Source organism: Gallus gallus, chromosome 10 (genome assembly GCF_016699485.2).
Source record: "Gallus gallus isolate bGalGal1 chromosome 10, bGalGal1.mat.broiler.GRCg7b, whole genome shotgun sequence".
NCBI classification, from domain to species: domain Eukaryota; kingdom Metazoa; phylum Chordata; class Aves; order Galliformes; family Phasianidae; genus Gallus; species Gallus gallus.
This window is the reverse complement of record NC_052541.1, coordinates 3152616-3174494: the sequence shown is the minus strand read 5'-3', so window position 1 is coordinate 3174494 and position 21879 is coordinate 3152616. Positions and strand designations below refer to the sequence as shown.

Sequence of the window (21879 nt, the reverse complement as noted above, 5' to 3'; positions counted from 1 at the left end):
AAAACCCACGTGTGGTTTTGCATTGTGTAGAGGCAGATCTTCATCCCGACCAAACCTTTTGCTGTTGCTCTCTCTTCTCTTCTACCCAGTCATGACATGAATTACAGGCTAGAAACTACAGCAGGAAAAAATCTGGAAGCATAAGAAATGCAGACTCTTAAAATGGTTAAAAAAAAAAAATCCTTTAATGCTGAGTCTCTGTTGTAGGAGTTCCTTGCACTCACTATTGTACGTGCCTGCTCTGTTTATGGTCTTGGCTAATCCAACGTGAAAACTTCAACACCATCTTTAGTCTAAGTTCAAAATCTTACTTAATTACCTGGTATCAGAACTGAGATAATAGGCTATCAGGGCTTCCAAATCAGATTTGACTCATACTTGTTTAGCTTTCACACTGAGAAAGCAGAAAGGCTGTCTGACTACCAGCTCTAAGCAACTGCACTGGCAGCTATAAGATGAAAAATAAATCCATCTGTAACTATTTCATCTGTAAAGCTAGATTTGTAAATAAGCTCAATTTCACCCTCAACCACACCATAGGGGAGAATGAAGGGACTGTAACATAACTGTGTTCAAGAGAAGAAAAACAATCTATTGCTGAGTAAAAAGCAAATCAGCTCTCAGGAGGTGGAGGTGAAAATATGAAAGGTATGAAACCACACACAAGCACAGACCAGGAAATTTCTCACTATTGCTGCTCCCAGCTCCAACAGAAATTCTCAGCTCAATGTCTTATGGAAAAAAAAAAACAACCCACTGCCACCAACTGTATTAGGAACATGGTCACAGGCTCACAGTGATCATGCTCTGCCCCCTTAAAGTCTGGGCTTCAAGAAAACAAGGGAAACAATCACAGGCTAAGCTGCATTCTGAATTAGGGTTACTCACTGTTGTTGCAATGGTTGCTCAGGACCTTGACTGTGCTTGTGCCAGGTCAAGAATGCCTTTCTACCAAGGATGCATCTGCACAGAGTCACTTGAATGGCTTTTATCAAGCACCTACATCCCCCTGCGCCGCTCCAAACATGTTACTGGCAAGTGCAAATGGATGTTGTGTTGCTGCTTGCTCCAGCAGCTCCTGAACTGCTATACTGTTGGCTGCACTCTGGTTGAGAGAAATAGGTTTTGCCTGATTGAACATCTCTTTTTATGTTGTTGTTGTCCTATTGTAGGTGCAATAGGATATGAGAACTACTATGACAGAGAACCAAACAGAAGCAACAGCCCAACCCAGACTTGCGGGATGATGAAGAGGTGAGTACTAAACTTTCATTCCCAGAAGCAGTATTTCTCAGTGTATGATGACGGCACGGGGGTTGGAACTAGATGATCTTTAAAATCCCTTCCAGCCTAAGCCATTCTGTGATTCTATGCTTCTGTGACAATAAATGAGACCTGGAAAGTTACTACTTCCTTCACTGTAGCAAGAGACAGCTGCATATAAATAAAACTAACTCGAGAAGAAGTAAACCTGTTAAAGCTGGAGTCAGAGCCATTTTGCCTTGGTCTAGTGGGAAGAGAGACAAGAGGACAAAGTTCATAAAACAATTAATCAGCTGGCAATGGAGAGCATTCACACTTATTTCCTCTTTCCTAGTGAGTCATGGCGCACAGCATCAAAAGCACTCTGTGCAAGGGAGGGCAAAGGTGAGCCTTGCTGGGATCCAAGGCTGGGGAGAGCTGTCCTTTTCAGCAATACCTCCTGGCTTAGTGCATTGCAACACCCAGCTGAGCAGAACAAAGAGCTGCTGTCTCTATCTAGACCAAAGGAAAAAAATACTTAGTGGGATAACTGTGATGATAAGGGAGCTGTTTTTCTAATCCATTTAAGCTGGTAAATATAGTAACATGAATGCAGTTATATCAGTAGAATAGCACGGTAGAGCTATTGGTTTAAATATTTTATAGTAAAATGGCTAATTCATGGCAGGAATGGCATCACATTTAAAAGCAGGAGAGCTTTGTATTTTGACAAGCCATATTATATGGCAAAGACAAAGAGAGGGCTGGGATCTCCCACTTAAAATGTGGTCCAGGCTTGATAGAGAGCTGATAAGGTTTGTACATAATATTTGGCATCCTGTTGGAAACAAGATTTTATATAATAGTGAATCGTAACATTGCAGCCTCTGCAATTACAGAAGACAACTGTATGGCCATTTAGAATACAACTGTGCTCTGCAGGAGCAAACAGCCTTGAGAGGCTCAGTCTCAGTTTTTCAGAACTTGTTGAGCTTGGATATCCATTTTCCTGCAACACTGACCATTCACCAGCTGAGAAATCACACCCTCTGGATATGACTTCAGCACTCCATGCTATTGCTACCTATACCTATAGCCTAAACCATATTCTTACTTGGCTGGGTCACCAGTTCCCAGCCAGTATCCAGCTGTGATATTGAAAACAACTAGGTGTGATTAAAAAAAACTAAAGGAAACAGAAGAATTTCACTTAAATTTCACTGAGAATTATCATACTACTGATATGATGAGAATTAGAATTTTGTTTCATGAGTCTTTGGATCCACAACAAAATACTGTATGATGCATTTAGTGCTCAGTTCAGTGATGGCTGACAGCTCATCTGGTTCACTAATTTTCTAAGGTTTTTTTAGAATTTATTTTAGCTGAAGATGAGAATATCCATAGACAAAGGAAAGTAGATGGCTGCAGGAAGAGATGACATCCATGCAGCACATGGGGGGGAAGGTTGAGTCTGACAGCTGAGACTTGTAAGAAATGTCCTGCTCACTCATTTTGTCATTGACTTCTCTTGGTTCTGCAGATTCTCTGGACTGTTGCATGGAAGCAGCAAAAACAACGCTGAAAGCGTCATTCCTTCAGCCCCTCCTTTCGGTATGCCTCACCGGGAAGTACATTTATCAGATGTGTTTAACATCACTTGCTAAATCTAGCTTTAACACAGAGCAGAACTTCTACAGCACATGTTCACATGATGTCAGGCAAGAGTACGAGAAGACTGAAAACAAATTCAGCTCAAATTTCCCAGTTTGAAGTACTAAATAATCCATATAACCACCTCAGGGTCATAACAACTTCAAGACCTCTATCTGGTCAAGGGTATACTGTGCTTTCAGACCAACGCAGTTTTACTAAAGATAATAGTATTCTCCGAACGTTGGATATGCTACCTCTAAAAAGCACAAGGGAATCCCTGAAGTCTTCAACACATCTGCCTCATGTCTTATGAATACAAATACTCATCTCATTTCACACTTGGACTGCCTTATCACAACCTTTGCAGTCAGGCATTTATCAGGACGACATTTAAAACAGTATTTTGACCATGCAGAAAGCAACAGCTTACAGCATTTTTATTGATTTAAACCAGAAACATTTGAACTGAGATTGCTGCCTACAGGAAATCAAAAAGTTCCTTTAAAACAGCTCTTAAATATAGTCAGGCCCATTTCCTTTGCGAAGCCTGCCTTGCCCGCTTGGATGCCCAGTAATGAGGCTGCAAGTACCCCACTTGCTGCATTTGGTGCTCAGGCAGCAGAGTCTCTCCGGAGCTATCAGGCACCAGCTGGACCTGCCAGGCCCCAGCCGCCTAACTCAGTATGCAGCGGCATCCACGTACATACAGCCTGAAGGCATTTAGTCTCTTGCAGAGCTGTATAACGACTACATATGGAAAAATTTACCAGAAATAAACAACAATATTACATCAAATGCTGGATTTAACAGCAGATCTCGACTTTATCCAAGTAAACAGCATCTGTGGTGGCACCTTATGCTCAAGCTGGGTATAATAATCTCCCTCTAACTGCAAAGAAAGCCCTGCTGGCTGCCCATCTCTCATTCAGATGTTGTGTGGAGCCCAAGTAGACCTTGCTGCTCATTTAGCACACCGTAGACATCACATTTTGGAAACCTCCTAAGGCAGTGTTTTCACCTGGGCTGACATACCAGGTTGTGAGCATGCAATTAGAGCCTGCCCTCCCCTTCATCTTCAGCCAGCCCTGAAGGTTTGGACTGCTCACACCACGACTGCCCTTCTCTTCCCCACACAGCCCTACTGAAAGCAAAGGTGTGCTTGGGAAGTACATAAGGGCAGCACTATCTTGGACTACTGTGTCAGCACAACAGCATCCACAGCAGCGAGGCTTTGGTTCTTCCATTTTACCACTGTGGTTACATCACGAGCACTAAAACAGCAGAAGAGACCCAGGTGGTTCTCTTCAATAGGGCTAGCTCTGTCTATTCCTGAATAACAGGAGTTTTCCTTAATTATGACAAGCTGGTTTAAAACATCTTTCAGAAAAGTCCTGCTTGTGACAAATAGCTAAATGGAAACTACATGAACTAATGGAAAATGTCTGATGACCCACCACACCAGCATGGTATTTTCCACTTTTCTCAAAGGAAAAAGAAAAGCCCTGTGTGAATCACTGAACTGCCAGAATTTCACATCTCCAGTAGCAAACATTTTAAACCAATTTACTCACAGTACTTCCTTCTTTGCACTACTGTGATCGTGCTTTAGCAGGGTAAACATTCTTCCCAACCTGGACGAAGCTAATGCTTCTGACCTCCCAGAAAGTTCAATGGCAGCACTGTCACCCAATCAATGGGACATAGTTTTTGTGCAAGAGTTTACCTACAGTTCACAGCAGCTTTTCTATACACGTACACCTCCAGACAGAGAGAGAACAGAGATCCTTGTATTTGTGAACTCTTGCATATGATCCCATGCATTTATAAGCAACTGAACCCTTTGTTTCTGTTTTTCCTTCCCCCCCTCCACAAGCAGAAAAAACAGATGGGGTCTACGCATCTATTTATGTAAATGAACATGAAAGAACTTCATCATCACAGGACTACAGAGTACTTTATGACTACACAGCCCAGGTAAACAAAGGCTTCAAACTAAATATTGCAAACAGTGTCAGATTTAAAACCAAATGTTGATCTAAACATCTTGAAAGCATTCATTGTGTGAAGGAGTTGTTAGCTTCCCTTCCTTTTTCAGAGGAGGACACTTAGAGACTTACTGGTCAAGGTTACGTGTGGGGGAGAGGATCCCAACTGCCAGTTGTTGGCACAGATCACTGGACCGTGCTCTCCCCAGGATGAAACAATAACATTATTTGCAAGTAATTACACTTGCCTAAATTAGTGCTGAGCTGTTGTAACCTCCTAAAGATACATGAAAAACTTTATTTTGGTGATGATGGCCAAACATGCAATACTGAGCATTCTGAACTTACATTCCCTGTGAAATGTCCTCCCTGGGAAAGAAAGTAGGCAGAGATCCCTCTTATGAACTCTACTGCAGCTTTATAGCAGATCTCAGACAAGCATCCGTCATGTAGTCTAAGAACTCTTCTCCATGTGATCTCGCTTATTGCCTGGAGAGCCCCGCTCCAGTTTAACACACCGGCTTTAACTGAGGTCTCTTCCATGCTGGGGAGGACTGAATCCCCAGAAATGATAGTGTATCCCTGTACTTCACTATTGTAAGTTGCAGAATCACAGCAGACCTGGCCTGTATACCAAGAGAGTTATAAACCACGACCTGCATCCTTAACCTGGATATTAAACTCTCACTGGCTTCAGACCTCTCTCAGCATAATACCATTAGTAAGATCACAGTACTAGAGGGCAAACCACTGCACTAAGTATTAAAAACAGACTCCTCACATGGAGATTTTAAGATGACTGAAAGAGAGATAACATCATTATTCCTATCATACAGATTTTCTCTTTTTGGTGTTTTAGAAGGTAAAGGACAGTGGCTCAGGCCCTTGATGCATCTAGTGAATATCTTATTTCACAGCAGCCACAGGTTTCAAAGAATGGTGTAAAAAAAAAACAACATACAGCACATAGGACATCGGCCCTCATTTTCCACCTCATGATTGTTATAATTTCATCCAAATCCAGCAATAGCTGTCCAACCATAAAACAAACCTTTAGATTCTTTCCACTATATTTTTCCTCGGGACTGGTTAAAAATATTTTCTTCTTCACATTGACTCCTGCTATATCACTAGCCTTCCTTAAAAGGACTGTCATGGTTTAATTTGTAGGCTTAAAAGTTCCTCCACTGGTCACCACTGTTCTTTATTAAGAGAACCAAGAGTCCTAATTATGGCTTGGATTTGTAGAGATACTGTTTTATCTCTGCTAGGAATTAATCCTTTCACTGTTCAATTGAGCAACAGCTGTAGAGTAAGGAAGGTTCATGGCTGGTTGGTTTGAAACAGTCATATTTAGCCCTTTCCACCCTTCCCTCATGATAAAACAGGTAGCTCAGGAGGAGACAACAGGGAGGCTGGGGAACATTTTGAGGATCTTAAGGAAATAGGCAGCTCAGTAAGTGCTTAACCCTCCACTGTTAGGTATTTCAGGCTCATTCCCAATCAGGAGGCCACTGACAGACTCCTGATGAAAGACAGAGTAAAAAAAAAAAAAACCCACAAGATATGTGGGTCCCTCCTGTATGCTCAGGTTAACCACATTTCCTTTCCCTGTCCCCTTTCAGAACATGGATGAACTGGACATCAACGAAGGAGACATCGTAGCTGTCATTGAAGAAAATGTTGATGGCTGGTGGACAGTTGAAAGGAATGGGCAGCGAGGCTTTGTGCCAGGGTCTTATCTTGAAAAGATTTGTTGAAGCGTAGCCTCAGTCCTTGGACTCTGAAAATATTCTACTACTGTAAACAAACATCATACAAGGTCTGCTGCAGCTGACCAAGAGCAACCCATTATACTGTCCTCTACATTTACCAGTCAGGAAATAACTGCTTTCGTCTTCCTTCCCACCAATCCTCTCTTCCCCTCAACAACTTCTGGCCCACATGGTCTGAAAAAGCTGTCTTCATCTCAGCAAGACGAGGACTTGGGTTTCTCACACATGTGCTTTCCACTCTCAGCACTGCTGCCATGAGAATCTCAAATCTCGGTGAATCTGGGAGAAAAGCCCTGCTTAGAACTTCACTATACTAAAGGAAGAAGAAGCCAATTCTGTTTGTCCAGGATGGAGGACCACCTCCAGTCAGCCTGTGAGCAACCCTTACCACCATAGCAGCCATGACCTGCACCACGGATCCCCTCTTCTCACTGCACACATCATGCAAGTGCTTCTGAGGGCTGAGCTAAAAGCAGGAAGCACACATACTCAGAAAGCAGATAGCTTTTACATCACAAGGTCATCCACGGCTCTGCTTTGCACTGAATTCTGGGACAGCCAAACGAGGGCAGATGAAGAGCCCAAGGCCTGCTTTTACCTCAGTTGGATGGTTTCTCTGATACTTTGCTGAGATTTCTCATGCTTAAAAAAAAGTCTTCTAGCAGTGCTGCCCTGCCCTGATCCTGGGAAAGAAGTGCTAGGTGTCTCCTCATGAAGACTGCACAGATGTGCCTTCAGTGCATTCTCCTTTTAACTTCTCTCTCCACCCAGCTGATCCTTTCCTGCCCACAGGCTTTTCAGTCTCTGACTATCTACAGTCTCTGCAGCTCTGGGATAGCTGGCGCAGATTTGGCTGGGTTCCTTTCCAGTGACTTGTAACGTGCTTGTTCTACAACAAAGCCTCTTCAGAGAAGCTGTGCTGAGCAGGTTCGTTGCACCTCACAGCTTACAGCTGTAGCAGTCTTGCCAGTCCAGCATGTAGGAATGTTTCCTACCACCACTATACTTTGCAAGAGATCATTAAGTACTTTGTGTCACTTCTCTCTCTTTAGCATTCAGTGACAGTTAAAAAAAAACTATACCAGTGATTTGATCTGAAGTAGAAAGTGCTATTTCTGGGGCTAGAATGGCCCGTTTGTGAAGGTTTCAGATCCTAAAACTGAACCAAATCAATGAAAATGAGTCTAATTGCACCTCAGAAGGCATGGAGCGGGAAGGAACTGTTAGCTAAGGCAACAGTGAGAAAAAAGTCTAGACAGAAGAAAAAGCTGTGACATTCAATGCGATTATTTCTGAAATTAAGCAGAGCGAGAGCCAAAGGCACTTGCATTATCTTATTCTCATTTCTTGATTCCAGAATGGAATAGAAGTTGCTGCATGCCCTCTCTGTGCTCCTGCACACACAGCACACTTGTCTTTCCCACGCTTGCCCAAGTTACCATGTTGCACACCTGCACTAGTGCTGAAGGGCTCTTAGCAGCTCCCATCAGCAGAGGCTCAGAGGAAGAACTTGAATGTCATTGCAGGCACTAGGCTGTACAAACAGCAGTACTCACACAGGCTGAGGACGTCAATGACAGCTTCCTGTGACCAAGCCTGAATTGACAGTGCTAAGAGTCCACAACAGCCTCCAATTAGTTAACTGCACCATAAATGCAGCTGCCAGACAACAACAGTTCCTTATGTACAGCATAAGAGGAAACCTGAAGCATGAAAGATTTAATGTATTTGCTTCTTGAATTCTGGGTCTCTCACCAAGAGGACTGATATTAACCAACAGATATTGAAATATTTTGCAAGCAAACTTAATTTAAAAAAAAGTCTCTAAAATGCAACTCTTCTAATATATGACACAGGGATTCTGCTAAGACTCCTCACAGCCAGCCTCACACAAGACACTGCAATACCCAGCCCTGGTTACCTTGAAATCCTTTTATGGATTGTCTTTGCCTACACGAACCATATGGTCCACATCAGCTGACAGACAGATGGTGACTACTGTATCTCCCCCATCAAAGCATTTCATATTTTTGCTGTTAAATTCAGGAAACTTGTTCCTTTCCTATCTTTTTTCTTTTTCTTTTTTCCTGTCAAGTTTTCTTCTGTTTGTTGCAACTGCAAGAGGCTATATTTCAAATCTACCCATCCTTATAGCATTTGGGTCCCACATATCCTTATCCAGGCTGATAAGGAAATGAAACAGCAACAGCAGTGTTTTCTCATAATTCAGTTTCTCTTCTTTATGCTGAAGAATCTTGCTGATAAGTAGTTAATAAGCCATATCTATGCAGCTTGCTCTATCAGTGTGTCAGCACTTGTCAGAAATAAAACAGAGATACGAAGAAATACCCACACACCCCCTTAAAGCACCCCTTCCAGTGCCATCCATTCCAGGCAGTACAAAAAGCAGGAAGGTCAATCGTAGGGTATTGCCTTAATAATAACGTTGCCTCTCCAGCTTGGTAACTATTTGGTTACAAAACTGAAGCATTCAAGAAATCATTTAATTTTCAGGTGAAACTAAAACAGATCCTTTCCAGTGACAGGTGTACTTAAACTAAACTCCAGTGCATTTGGTTGAGATGCTTTTCTGATAGACACTTCTGATAAGGCTCTACCTCCACCTTGACTACCATTTTTTGGCAAGGAGGTGTCAAGCAACAAGTAAGGCCATAGCAACAGTGGCACACATAGCTTTGTCAAGTAAACTAATTTCACAGCACGTCCACAATCAGCAGATTGCCTCTACAGCACTACCTATGCTGCTAGTGCTCTGGATGGGTTCACACACAAGCAGCTGCTAGCAGACAGTGAGGAACATGCTTTTGCCAGCTGCTCTGCAAAGGGGGGAGCCTAATTACCCACTTACAGCCTATGGCTAATATGTAAATAGAGTCAAACTAATTAAAGCAAGTTTGCAGTAACGTTACTGAGCTGTTTTTGAATAAGCACTGCAGGGTAGACCTCACTTTGCACAACTGACAACAGATATTTCATGCTGAACAATTTCAGACTTATAACTGTTATCTCTAGAAATTCTTATGAGATTGTAAGAAACCAGCGGGCATCTTCTATCCATTAAACAAGACGGGTAAGAAAGACTGGAGTCGTTTCCCACATAGATCACAACAGAATACAAACAGACTGAGGTTCGCACCTGCTGCTCTCCTAGATGGATTCTGGATTTGAGCAACGTGGTCACAAGACTGCTACTAAGTGCAGAGATTCTATTATTCCTTTAACAGAAGCAAATTTTCAAAAGTTGGAAGCATGCAACTCAGACCAACAGTACTCTTAAACCAGGCTCAGTTATGTACATTACTGTCCTTTTACCATGCTGTTAATTAAGGAGGAGAATGGGAAAACCTGGTTGAATGTGCAATTATAAAATGCCTGTTAATGCATTGAGGCCCACTATTGCACAAAACAGATTTCAGCTGCTGCATGTACCATTAATAGCCCCCAAGCCCGCTGAAAACCCTTGGTCAGAAAAAGCAGTATTAGGCTGGTAAGAAGGACTCAACAAACACAGTTAGGACTTAATCACAAAGAAAGGACCTTCTGCCAAGTTTTACAGGTCCATTGCTACAGACAGGTAGCTTCTGGCACTGTTAGCAAGTACTCAACTGAAATAAATAAATAAACAAATCCCTTCTACAATAGATAGAGCAGTCACCAACATCAGGAACACAGTGGCTACTGGAGGTTTTGAGTGTCACCTCCTTGAAGACTCTTGCTTGAACTACATATCAAGAATAATCCCAGCACACGTGAGCCATAGCACTGACAAATCACATATGTAAGATGTTAACAGCATCAACTCTTACCTTGTATTCCTTCTCATCTTGCTCCTTCAAGGGGTGCCTTTGAAGTCCAGGGCTCCTTTCCAGAGGTAATTTTATGGATGAAGATACCTGATTGCAGCTTACTCACTCACTACTACATGCAATTTAAGTGGAAGCACACAGATGCCAAGAGTAGATTCGTTACAAGCCAGGCATCAGGTGGTGCCTGACAGGAACCTGGCTGGGTGTTAAGAAACACCTAATATAAGCACTGATGGGTAACTAATATGCTGGCTTCTATAGCACGATGTAACCTCTTGGCTGCATCGGTGCTGGCTGGCTGGCTTACCTTTGCAGACTTAAGAGAACCCAGGGGACTCTCTATCAGTAGTACATAAACTGAGTCTGCTGCACTGAAATATTGTTAACCTTCAGTGTAGACTGGCAATAATTCTGAACAGTACAGAACAAATAGCCAATCCTCAAAGATCAGTTTCTGCTGCTCAAAACCACCTTCTCTTCCCTTGCTTTACTGCTCTCCAACCACACAACTACTAATAATTCACACACCCTAAAGCACAAAAATTACTCTTGGCACTAACGAGCAAGGAAAACAAGAAGGTGCTCTTAGCTCGGCCTTCACCTCTCAGGTCCACATCTCCTTGTTATCAGGGGCTCACAGTGAGCTGCCAAGCCTCAGAAGTAAATCAGTTAGCTGTTACAAAACAAAACTAAAAACACGATTAGGATGAGTCACTACCATTCACCAGCTTCCTACACTGATTAGAATACCCATCACAGGTGTTTTTAATAGCACAGCTGTGGATTCCGGCACGCTCACTGGAGTAGGGCTGAAGAGAAGAGAACAGCTGAGAGTTCTACCATTTCCCTTCAGATAAAGTGTTTGTTGTTTTGTTTTTTTTTAAGGAAGGAAATAAAATTGGTATGCTAGGCCATGTCAGGCTTCTGGAAACTAAATGATTGCTAGGAGCTTGCGGGGCTTGATGAGTGGGTTGATTTCTCTTTTTTTAGGGGAAAGATGACTCTCATAGAATAGGTTTTGGATGGGGAGTGAGAATTACTGCCCTGCGAGTTAGTGTGTTTTTAACAAAATGACAATAGCCCACTGACTAAGAAAAAACTAACAATGGAAAGGGAAAAGTACTTCTCCTCACAGTGTTAGCAATTACCCACGTTCAAGGCCAACTCATGTTTTGGCAGAGAGAAGCTCAAGGTCACAGTTACCCTCAGATTTGCGTAGCGCTGAATGACACACAGTGCCAATTGGATCTGTTTCTAGGATGGACAGGTAATCATATTTCTGTCAAATTAGCCAGCACACATGGCAGTGCTCTTCCTGTCCTTCCAGTAGCTGTTGGAGGACAGAAGACACCTGACCTGGCACAGAGCTGCTCAGTGCAAAGTTAAGAGCAAATTTACAGCCTGTCACTGCTGCGTGTCATGTAGCTGCAGCAATACTGTCCGGCACATGGTTCAAAAGCCAGATCTACCGTGTTCTGACCCAAGGCATAAACTAAAGACTGGAGTATGTCTTTGTTGAGAGAGAAAACTCTAATAGAAAGCACTCAGGACTTCCAGCTATCCTTTAGCAAAATCAGGAGAAATTTGACTTGTTATAGCTGAAATTTACAAGGGAAAAGACAAAATCCTCCAAAATCAGCAGGCAAACAGAGCTGGGCTTAGAATGCTCTAATTCTCAGCTAAGAATTAGAAGTTTCCACATAGATTCTTGATGATGAAGAGGATTCAAAGACAACTGGGGTGAGGTGGGGGGTGAGGGAACAGGTATCCTAGGGTTTTCCTTTGAAATCAGAAAGAATTTTACATATCAGACGTGGAAGAGCCAGTACTGCTCAGATTTGAAAAGAGAACAGTGCATCTAGTCCCAGCTTTGCTGGCTGCAGACGTGAGATAATAATCACAATCTAAAGAGCATGGGGGAGCTGGGGGAAGCTTAGTACATCCCATTCCACTGTGCTAGGGCAGAAATGCTCAACAGCTGCATCTGAGAAAGAATTGTTTGAAATGTTAAGCCGTAAACAGTCTGTGTAGGAACTTCTTGGGAAAGTGATGAACTTTAACCTTCCTGGGATAAAAATGTTAACGTAAGTGTGAAAGGGAAAGTTTTCAATGCACTGATAGACATGAGAAACGCTTTGTCTTTAGAGAAGGGCTGCACAGCCCTCCCTGTGTCTGAACCATTGTGAGGAAGGGAGACATGAGTGACAGTGACTTTGTTCCACTAAGTGCCATCTAAAGGTTTTACTACGGTCACTGCTCAATTCAGGGATTCAAAACCAAAGAGATGCCATATTCTAGAGATAGAGGGGAACTTGAGAAATGCATCCTCCCTGCTCTGCAGGATCCTCTACCAAGTTTTTGTTAAAAACAAAACAACAGAATACAAAATACAGACCATTTATCAGCACAGGACCTAAATTTATCTTTGCTCTTCATGCTGTATCCGCAGTGCACTATCACACGATGTCAACACTTTTGTTCGCCACCCATGTGTACCAACATTGCCAGGTTATAACAGTGGCTTTCATGCTTTTAAAATGGATGCTTTATTCCAAGTGCAAGAGTAAAGTATAGTGCTTGGACTCTTAGCAACAAGCATTACTCTCAGGAATGGAGCATTTTCCAAACCCTGGAAGTGCCTGCTGGGAACAGCACTGCCCAATTCCTCTGTAGAACCTCTTAGGAAACAGTCATGCCTATCTCCTGTTTGGTGGAGGCCTGGTACAGATGTACGTGGGGCAATGCTTACTAAAGATGGCTTGCCTTTTCTTGCAACTGACAGCATTTGATAACTACCCCTCTTCACTCGATTCACTAGCAGCCCCGTTCAGTATGGAGCATTATCTTACTGAAGTTTTGTTTAGGTGTGAGAAACATTTCAGAGTTTTGCTTAAAAGCAGTTTTTCAGATGATTCCTGCATGTAAGGAATCACAGAAGCTCCTAAGCACCTCAAACATCAGTGGCTTGCTTCACCACTTGATTTATATCAAGGAAATTAATCCTGGTTCTTCAGTCACAGCCTGATGCTAGCAAAGGTCTGACAGCAGTTCATCCTGGAAAAAGCTAAAGTTCATCTCTGGAATGAGGCAAAGGTCCATTTGGGCTGCTGCCCAAAGCACTACACAACCAAGATGAAAGCAAAGCTGTCTCCAAGGCGTTGAGGGGAATAGATCTGTGACCCTACACTGCTATGGCTCATTCTAGTGACAAGTAGGCCAGGATTAAGCCTTACTTTTGAGCAGTAAGTGACACGCTGCATAGAAGGACGTGTTGCAGGATTACTTTGGCTTTTTTTTTTTCCCTGCATGTAGACCTTTCACCAGGAAGTAGGAGAGAAGGGCAAAGTTTGTACTTGCTGATTCAATCCAGCTCCAGAGGGAACTGGATCAGCAAGGAAAAGATTAGTGAGATGAATTTTTGAAAGGGGATTTGGAATTCTAAGTCAGCTTAGTTTAAGTATAAGGGGCACGTGCTCCACTCAGAGTGGCAGCAAAGAGCAAATGTGAAAAAGATAGTTAGGAGGTTCAAGTAGCAGACTGCTGAACACAGCATTCATACACGTATGCACATATGCTATGGGATACGGTGCACGGGAAAACCCAAGATCCAGTACACTTAAAGACTTCTGCATTTCAGTGGGATTTATCTGAGACCTAAGATTCAGTCAGTTACAAGGTCCACTGTTTCTGTACTGCAGAGGCTATCACTACAACTGTTATCACATGTAGTTTTTCAATTATCACCTAAAATATCAAGTACAAAAAATTAAAAATCAAAAGCTGTCATCTTCCTGCTACCAAGACAGGCATTTTACTAGCTTTACTGAACTGCACCCAGGCTATTTCCCTGCTTAATAAAAGAAATCCGTACCTGACCACACCATACCAGACTACAGTTCGAATGCAGCTTATTCTCATGAGCCTTACATTAGACTTCTAGAAGTAAAGCATGGGACTTGCATTGCAGCTCATGTCACAGTCATTCAAACAGCAGCAAGAGAAAATATCTGATTTGAAGAAAATAGCCTTTTTTAACAATGTGTTAAAAAGCCCTGGATCAGGTGAGGTTTACCACTGTAGGCAATCTACATGCTTGTGTGCTCCACATCGCATATACATGTTCGGTCATTCCTCAAATAACTCCTTGTGCAGTCTGCACAGAGACCTCATTGCCTCTCCAGCAGAGAGCACCTGATCCAGTTGGTTTGGATGAGTGACCATTTCAGCTGTGCAGCTAGGGTGAAGAAAACATATTGCTATTTGGAATCAAAAATTGAAGTTCCATCAAGCAATACAGATATATCCACCCCCCTTAACAAGAAGACAAACCTTTTGCTCTCTGAATCAATATGACTAGTATTCATAGCTTCACTGGCTGAAGAAGCATTAAGAATAGTAGATGCTGAAAAGTGGCTAGACTTCATAAATAATATTACTAGTATTTGACAGTGCAATGAAACATGAAAATGTAATTCATGCACTGAAGTGTAATCAGTCCTACAGAGCTTCCATCAAGTCTATCAACAGGGTACTGAAAGTCATTTATTGGTTCTGTATTTCCTATGCTGTAATATCTCACTGTTACAGATTTGATTTCTATTAGATACTGTGCTACAGGTAAGTCATGGCAGATAAATGAACAGCCTACACATTCCGTACTCAAAAACACGAGGCCTGCTCCAAAGCTAACGGTGAATGTTAGTGGTATGGCAGTAGGGGTTGAACCTTCCCCCCAGAATTCTGTTACCTTTGGTTGCTGTGGGACAGACAGCAGCAGAGGGGCACTGACAAAATGGCGTCTGACAGAGAAGCATGGATGGAGCAAACAGGTGAAGTGAATTCCTCCATGGGGAGAAAATGGCAGCCATCGACATTCATTGGTGCTGGCTGAACATTTATGAAGACCAAACAGTGAATGTGAGCTCAGTGAGGCGGTGGGTGGTGCATTTCAACAGTGCTGAGTGGGTCACCTCTGCTGATAGCAGATTTTTACTAGCACAGCACGCAGGCTACTGTTCATCACAGGCAAAAATGCACAACCAAGGGTAGCAGTGTTGTTGAAAAACAGCATTTTATAGCTGAGAATTTGCTCTATGGAACAGTGTTACTGTGCTCTGTGTAGCTGTTGTCATGTCCACGGAAATAAATAGAAGGCATTACTTTTTGGAGCAGCCTATATAATTAAGTACACAGCAGAAACATCTTGAGAGCAGTCAATACAACTACATCTAAAAGTTATAATCAAGAGGGATTGCTAGAATGCTCAACTTCAAAAATACTACAACATGTTGATGTTGTGCCTGCAAGATGAAAGAAAAAAGAGAGTTGATCAGTGATGGTAACATTGAAGGAGAAAATAAAAATTCACATTTAAAATATTAACAAGAATGGTGCTCACACCTCAGTTTCAAGTATGCAAGCTAGCTAAGGTATGCAGGAAAAGTGAAAACTAAAGAATCACAGTGCAGACCAGAGATACTGAGCCAGTGAAATGAAGATGTGGCTTGGCTCCAACAGAGCCTACACCACAAACTACAACACTACTGAGGAAACCAAACTAGCTGGAATTGGAAGCAGTGGTCCTCCCCAGGTGCTATTTAAGTACAGAATCATAGAATGGCCTGAGTTGAAAAGGACCCCAAAGATCATCTAAGGTTAATTTATGGTATTTTTCTCAGCAATATTAAGTAGCCCCTACTAAACTGGTGTACTACCACAGCTCAGTCGCCTCTGGTACTTGTTTTGAACTAGCTAGTGCAGTTAACACTGCAGACTGCAGTCCTAAACTAAACAGGATTCAACAGAAACAACTAGAAAAATTAGCAACTGAATGTTCTAGAAGGAAATATTACTATTCCACACTGCTCACACAAGTTTTTACTTTTTGCTTGGGTGGGCAAGGAGCTGTTTTGTCTTCTGTGCTGTTCATTAGGACAATAAAAACAATACTGCAAAACACTGCCTTGAACACTGACAGTAGCCTGAGTTTCATTATGCTGTAACTTCATTTGAAGAGTCACAATACAAGAAAAGCCTGTATTGTGGGAAAAACTATGTATCAGAGTATTACTTGTCAGACTGGCTTATGTCACTGAGACCTTCCTACTGTTCTCTAACAATAACATAGTTTTTCTCAACAGTGAAAAAAACACTTAGAAATATCTCATTGCAGTGTGGATCTTCAGAGTCAGGTGAAGAAAACACTGGGATGCAAACCCTGTGTAGGCTGTTGAGCAACAAGTCAAGCAGAAAAGGCATACCACTTCACCAGCTTGCTGAAAGAGACGCTCTGTAATAGCACTCCTTCTCCCACAGGACAGAAAGGTAGCTTGTCATGTTTTGCAGCACATGAATAGTTTGCTAAGAGCAGAGTTTTAATAAGAGTAGCAGATACCATGGATTCAGCATATGTAAGAACTCAGCCAGAAGAGAAGCAATTCAAGAAACTTTGCTCAGATGCATTCCTGACACTGGCAGCAACTAGCCCAGTGTATCAACAGACATTTTATCAGCTTAACATATTCACAAAAGAGCAGTTTCTCTTTATACATGCATACCCAAACACAATGCTCTTCTGCCACGAAGTTAAGTGCCAAATAAGCTGCAATTACTATTACAATTACTGTACAATAGGTACACAGAGCAGTACTTCCATGAATAACTGCAACCCACACCTGAGCTTTCTGTCTAAAATGCACAGTAAATGCAACTCCTTGACAACCAGAACAGGTACTTCTATTGTTTACAACTTTTAATGGGACACCTATACAGGAACTAAAGCTGGATAAACCTCACCTTTGCCTTCTGTCTTTAATATTGAAGTGACTCCTTTTCTACAGACTCAGGATTAAGGAATTTTTCTTCAGGATTATACAAAGACCAAAGACCGAGTTTCAGAAGCCTGCCACATCAGGTTGCAGTTCTGGAGTTGTAAGCAAAATGGATTTATTGTCAATCCAAGCCTTTTAACAGTATGGTTATATTTAACATTAATTAAGCTAACATATACCAGTTACAAATATTTAACCCCTCTGGCTTATAATTACCTTCAGAATTCAGGAACTCTACACAGGTAGAAGTTATCACAGAAGGTATGGTGACAAATCAATGCTATCTCAATCCCCAAATGAGAACTTGTAATATGCTTTCTTACTTGAGTGTGAATCCTGCTGTTTGTACTAACGAGCACACAGCAACCCAACTAAATCTATAATACACAATCACTCAAAATCCATAAGTAGTAAAAGTCAGCTCCTACTACATCTCTTTTCGTATCTGACTACTACAGAGGTAGCACTTATTCCCAGTTTGAGGCAATCATACAAGACATTGTGTATAGAATGCTGACAAATCATGCAAGAAGGCCACTAGCTTCCAACAACGAATTCACAGCAGTTATAAATTGTACTGGGTTAGTTTAGACTTTTATGCAAGTAAGGTGTTTTGATTAGATTTTAAAAAAAGTTTCTACATTCCCACATGAGTTTTCTTTGTTTTAGAAAGCACACAGAGGCCTCCCTGATCTACAAGCATGTATTTGGTGCTATGCAGTCAAGTCACCTGTAGTACATTCATGTCTTCCAGAAAGATTAACAAGTATGTGCACTATAGCAGAAATCTTTCTATAATTACACTGACTTCAAAGAAGTATGTGTAGGCTGCTGGCTGCAGAGCTTATATGTGCCTTGTAGCTAATAAAAGCTGACCTCTTTTTGAAGTATTCTTACCTCTGTTTTGTGCAATACAAACCTGTTTTAAAATCTGCCCTGGTCTAGTTTTAGAAATTAAGTTTCATTTCTCCGAGATTTTACCAAGCATATATAATGTATGTAATACAACATGATGCAGATAATCCTTAAATTCATCCTCTCTTCTAACAGTAGATTCTGTTAGCAGGCTTACGTACCACATCCATGACATTTAATACCAGAGTCCCAAGAGGCCTTTCAGGTTATTAACCTACATACAATTCTAAGAAAGAAAATGTAGGCCCCAAAGGCACATCATCTGCAGCCCATGTTTAGAAATTAACACAGAAGTCCACAAGTGTACTTTTACAACAGTGAAACAACAGGAAGAAATTTAAATCTCTCAAGTGGTTGGTCTTGGTAGACCACACATTAGAATTGCCCTTTCTTAACTGACATTTCTTCGGGTGTCTGAGAACACTATGATGCAACCAATGTGGCTGAACAAATCTATTTTGCATAATAAAGAGCATAAGAAAAAGCAAGAGAAGTTCTGAACATTCCTGTCTTCCGCAGACGTAACTGAAGCCTTTGAAAGCAGAGCAGTGACAAAATCTCTGAATAACACAGGACAGATTAACATGTAATTAAAATATAACAGTATTTATCCCCCACTGTTGAGAAATCACAGATTCGTCCCTAACCGTACTCACAAGGTGTTAACGTTCCACTAAGTTTAATTAAGTTTGCTCTGCTGTGTTTCTTCAGTACCGTATCAAATAAAAAGAACAAATCCGATACAAACACAAGCTTCCATCAAGCCTGAAGTGAATTCACTTAAGTCTCTATTTCAAACAGGTGCTTTCATATGTTAAAGCTTACACTTCCAGCTCTTGCGGACTCCATTTGAACCAATACACTGGAATCTTAAATAGAAAAACCAGACACAATTATAGGGCGGATATACAGAGATTTATTTAATCAGGTTTACTATTTACAGTTGAGATCACTTTCACATACTACTTTGCTACTCTACATGGCTACATCGTTTCCAAACCAGTTTAAGAGCTACACTCTAACAGTTCACTCAACACATAAAACCGCTCCTCATAGAAAAATGAAATATTTCATTATAGAACAGTAGTGCATACATTATACTCCTGAAAAGCCAGCTTGTATTTTAAAACACTAATGCTTGAAAGGTTTGATCTCTGAAGGTCGAAAATGCAGTCGCATGATCCTAAGATTTCGGTTAGTTTTTGTTTTACTATTTATATATAAAGAGTACTGGACTTCACTTAAGTGTTTTTAAAAAGTGACACTGGTGAGGGGCAAGACTAAAATACTTCTCAAATTAAATACAGCTGGCTTCCTTTGTACAACTTTGGCCAAAAAAGTTCCATGTAGTGAAGGTTTAACAAATTATCTCTCTCTATGCAAGAATCAGTCAGTTAATGCGTAGAGGTAATCTACCAAAGTAGGCACACATCCTTTGACTTCCCCATCAGCCAATTTACACTTAACTTGCATATAGTTTTGAAATCAGAAAGTTTACTAGTATACTAAAACATTTAGATACATGAATTGCTGGCTAGAACAGTGAAAGTCACAGGTATATATGGGTGTGTGTAAAGCTGAGTTGCTTTGCCCGTCACCAGTGTACAGTACAGCTCTCCTCATCTGTGAAAGGTGTGCTCTGACTAAGCTTAGGACAAGAAAACTATTGCAGTAGACCTGGCCCATTCACCTTCCACACAAGTGAGATAAGATTGAACCACGTTGTTCACATTGTCTTCTAGGCATAGGTTCCACCAGTGATGAGAAGTTCGTAAGCAGGATCCCGACTCCTTCTACATAATACTATACAGGCACACAACATGCCCAGAAGCTATGGAGGAAAAAGAGAAAACAAGCTGAGTATGAAGAAAAGACTTTAACTTCTTCACAGAAACCGTCAACATGCTCTGTGGGGTTGCAGCTGTCCATAACAAAGATAGCAACAAATGCTTTAAAAGGCTTCTCTTCCTGCTGCAAAAAGCAAAGGCCAAACACTCCTTTCTGTTTGCTTGCAAGATCATCTTAGACATCTTTAACAGAAGTTGTTTTGGTCAGCCACATGTATGCTGCCATAAAAATTTTGATGGAAGAAATGACTCATTTTCTCCTGAAAGATGCAGGTTTAGATGGTGTATGTATTATGAAAGATCATAATGCGTTATTCAAACACATTAGTACCAATTGCTGTGATGAAAGAGAACAAAACCAGGAGTTTTATAAACCTACTCCACCTTATTTCAGATGCTCTGTCTATTAACATTTCATGCTAGAAAGCTCAAGGCCAGCATGAATTATTCACTTTTAGACAGCTTTCTGTCATTAGATTTTAGAGTGCTGTGACTCCACTGGAAAAAGTTCATCAGGAATTAAGGGTTGATCGCTTTGTATACATTTAAAAGACTTAAATCAAATAAACATGGTAGGGATCCAGCACATAATGTTTTAGGAATTGGCCTATTATTTGAAAGGTGTTTTTTTTTTCAGCAGGCATAGTCTTTTCAAGTTTAGTGATGCATTGTATGGTCTTCAGTGCTTGACAAGAGCTGCCAATGAAGTAAGATTGTCTTATTTGTTCACATGCATGTGGGGAAAAAGCCTATTCACAGATGTAAGTATCTCAACGTGATCCTGTCATAGCTCTGGATTATAAAGCATCACCCCAGGAAGTTACTTAAAAAGAGACTTTAACAGAAAGTAAAAAAGAATTCAGGTGGTCAACGGCCCAACAACTGTAAAGCTTGATGTTTTGCAAGAACATCAGTGCACTGGAAGGAGATTTTTTTTTTTAAGTAAGCCTGAGGAAAATGTCAAATGCATAAAAAAGTTTTAGAAGTCAAAGCTTAACTGGTACATGCAACCTACTTAAGTTTGATGAAAGATCAAAGAGAAAAGTTTTAAAAATGTTAATCTAAATAAGCAGTGATTAAAAAGAAGCATGCATGATGAAATTTTAGTGCAAGTTTTGTATTTCCTGGGAAGGAAGAAGATATAAGACTTAAAATATTCTTTGCCTGTCGTTTACTCTCTGCTTTGGAGCCATTTGTATCTGCTTCAGAGCCATTATTCTCTGCTTTGGAGTCACAGCCAAATTCAGCTTCGGTCCAGAAAAAGCGTATGGAGTGTAAGCTCAAGTATGGCACCTCAGCCTGTCTGTTGGTATACTTCACACTTCCTTTACTTTCTATCAGTACTCGGGTAGCTCCAGTCCAGAGGCTAACTCCTAGGTAGGCATTATACTCATGTCAGAGTAAGGGGAAAAACTGAGTTACATGACAGAATGACTCTTTGTGGGAAAGTACCCTTCCACATTCACACTTAAAAAAAGAAGGCAAGATGAGATGGAGCTTTGTGGTAAATGCCAGTGGCTACAGAACTCTGAAGAAGGCTTGCAGGCAGCAAGCACAAGAACTTCATTCTTTTCCCTGCTGAAAACAAAGATAAGATGAAGTGCGCTAGACAGAAACATTCCTTTCATTATGGGGTGATTTTTTTTTGGCCATAAATCATACTAGCTATGTGTTTCAAATATAAGTAGTTCCATCACTTTTGCAGTTATTCACTCAGAGAATCCTGGTCGACTGACTCAAGTTATTCAATTTATATAGTTGTACGAAATCTGAAAAATCAAAAATCAAGTTACGTAACAAAA

The 21879-nt window shown here is 41.2% G+C and overlaps 2 protein-coding genes across 7 annotated transcripts in view; one reads left to right on the top strand and one right to left on the bottom strand.

Annotated features, from left to right (window-relative positions):
- The window catches only part of PSTPIP1 (proline-serine-threonine phosphatase interacting protein 1), a 57785-nt gene extending 38325 nt beyond the window's left edge, over positions 1 to 19460 (top strand). Inside the window, exons 13-16 of one of the 2 annotated variants that reach the window (XM_015279028.4) lie at positions 1173 to 1254; positions 2786 to 2856; positions 4775 to 4872; positions 6509 to 19460. In XM_015279028.4, coding sequence (XP_015134514.2) covers positions 1173 to 1254; positions 2786 to 2856; positions 4775 to 4872; positions 6509 to 6643 — 386 coding nt within the window. In that variant the 3' untranslated portion in view covers positions 6644 to 19460. Of the gene's footprint in view, positions 1 to 1172; positions 1255 to 2785; positions 2857 to 4771; positions 4873 to 6508 lie in introns of both variants that reach the window. The other variant, XM_025154128.3, reaches the window with a different exon arrangement.
- The window catches only part of TSPAN3 (tetraspanin 3), a 43869-nt gene continuing 41116 nt past the window's right edge, over positions 19127 to 21879 (bottom strand). For all 5 annotated transcript variants that reach the window (XM_046899005.1, XM_040706288.2, XM_046899006.1 and 2 more), the window contains one exon: positions 19127 to 20061. In XM_046899005.1, the coding sequence (XP_046754961.1) occupies positions 19969 to 20061 (93 nt within the window). In that variant the 3' untranslated portion in view covers positions 19127 to 19968. The remainder of the gene's footprint in view (positions 20062 to 21879) is intronic.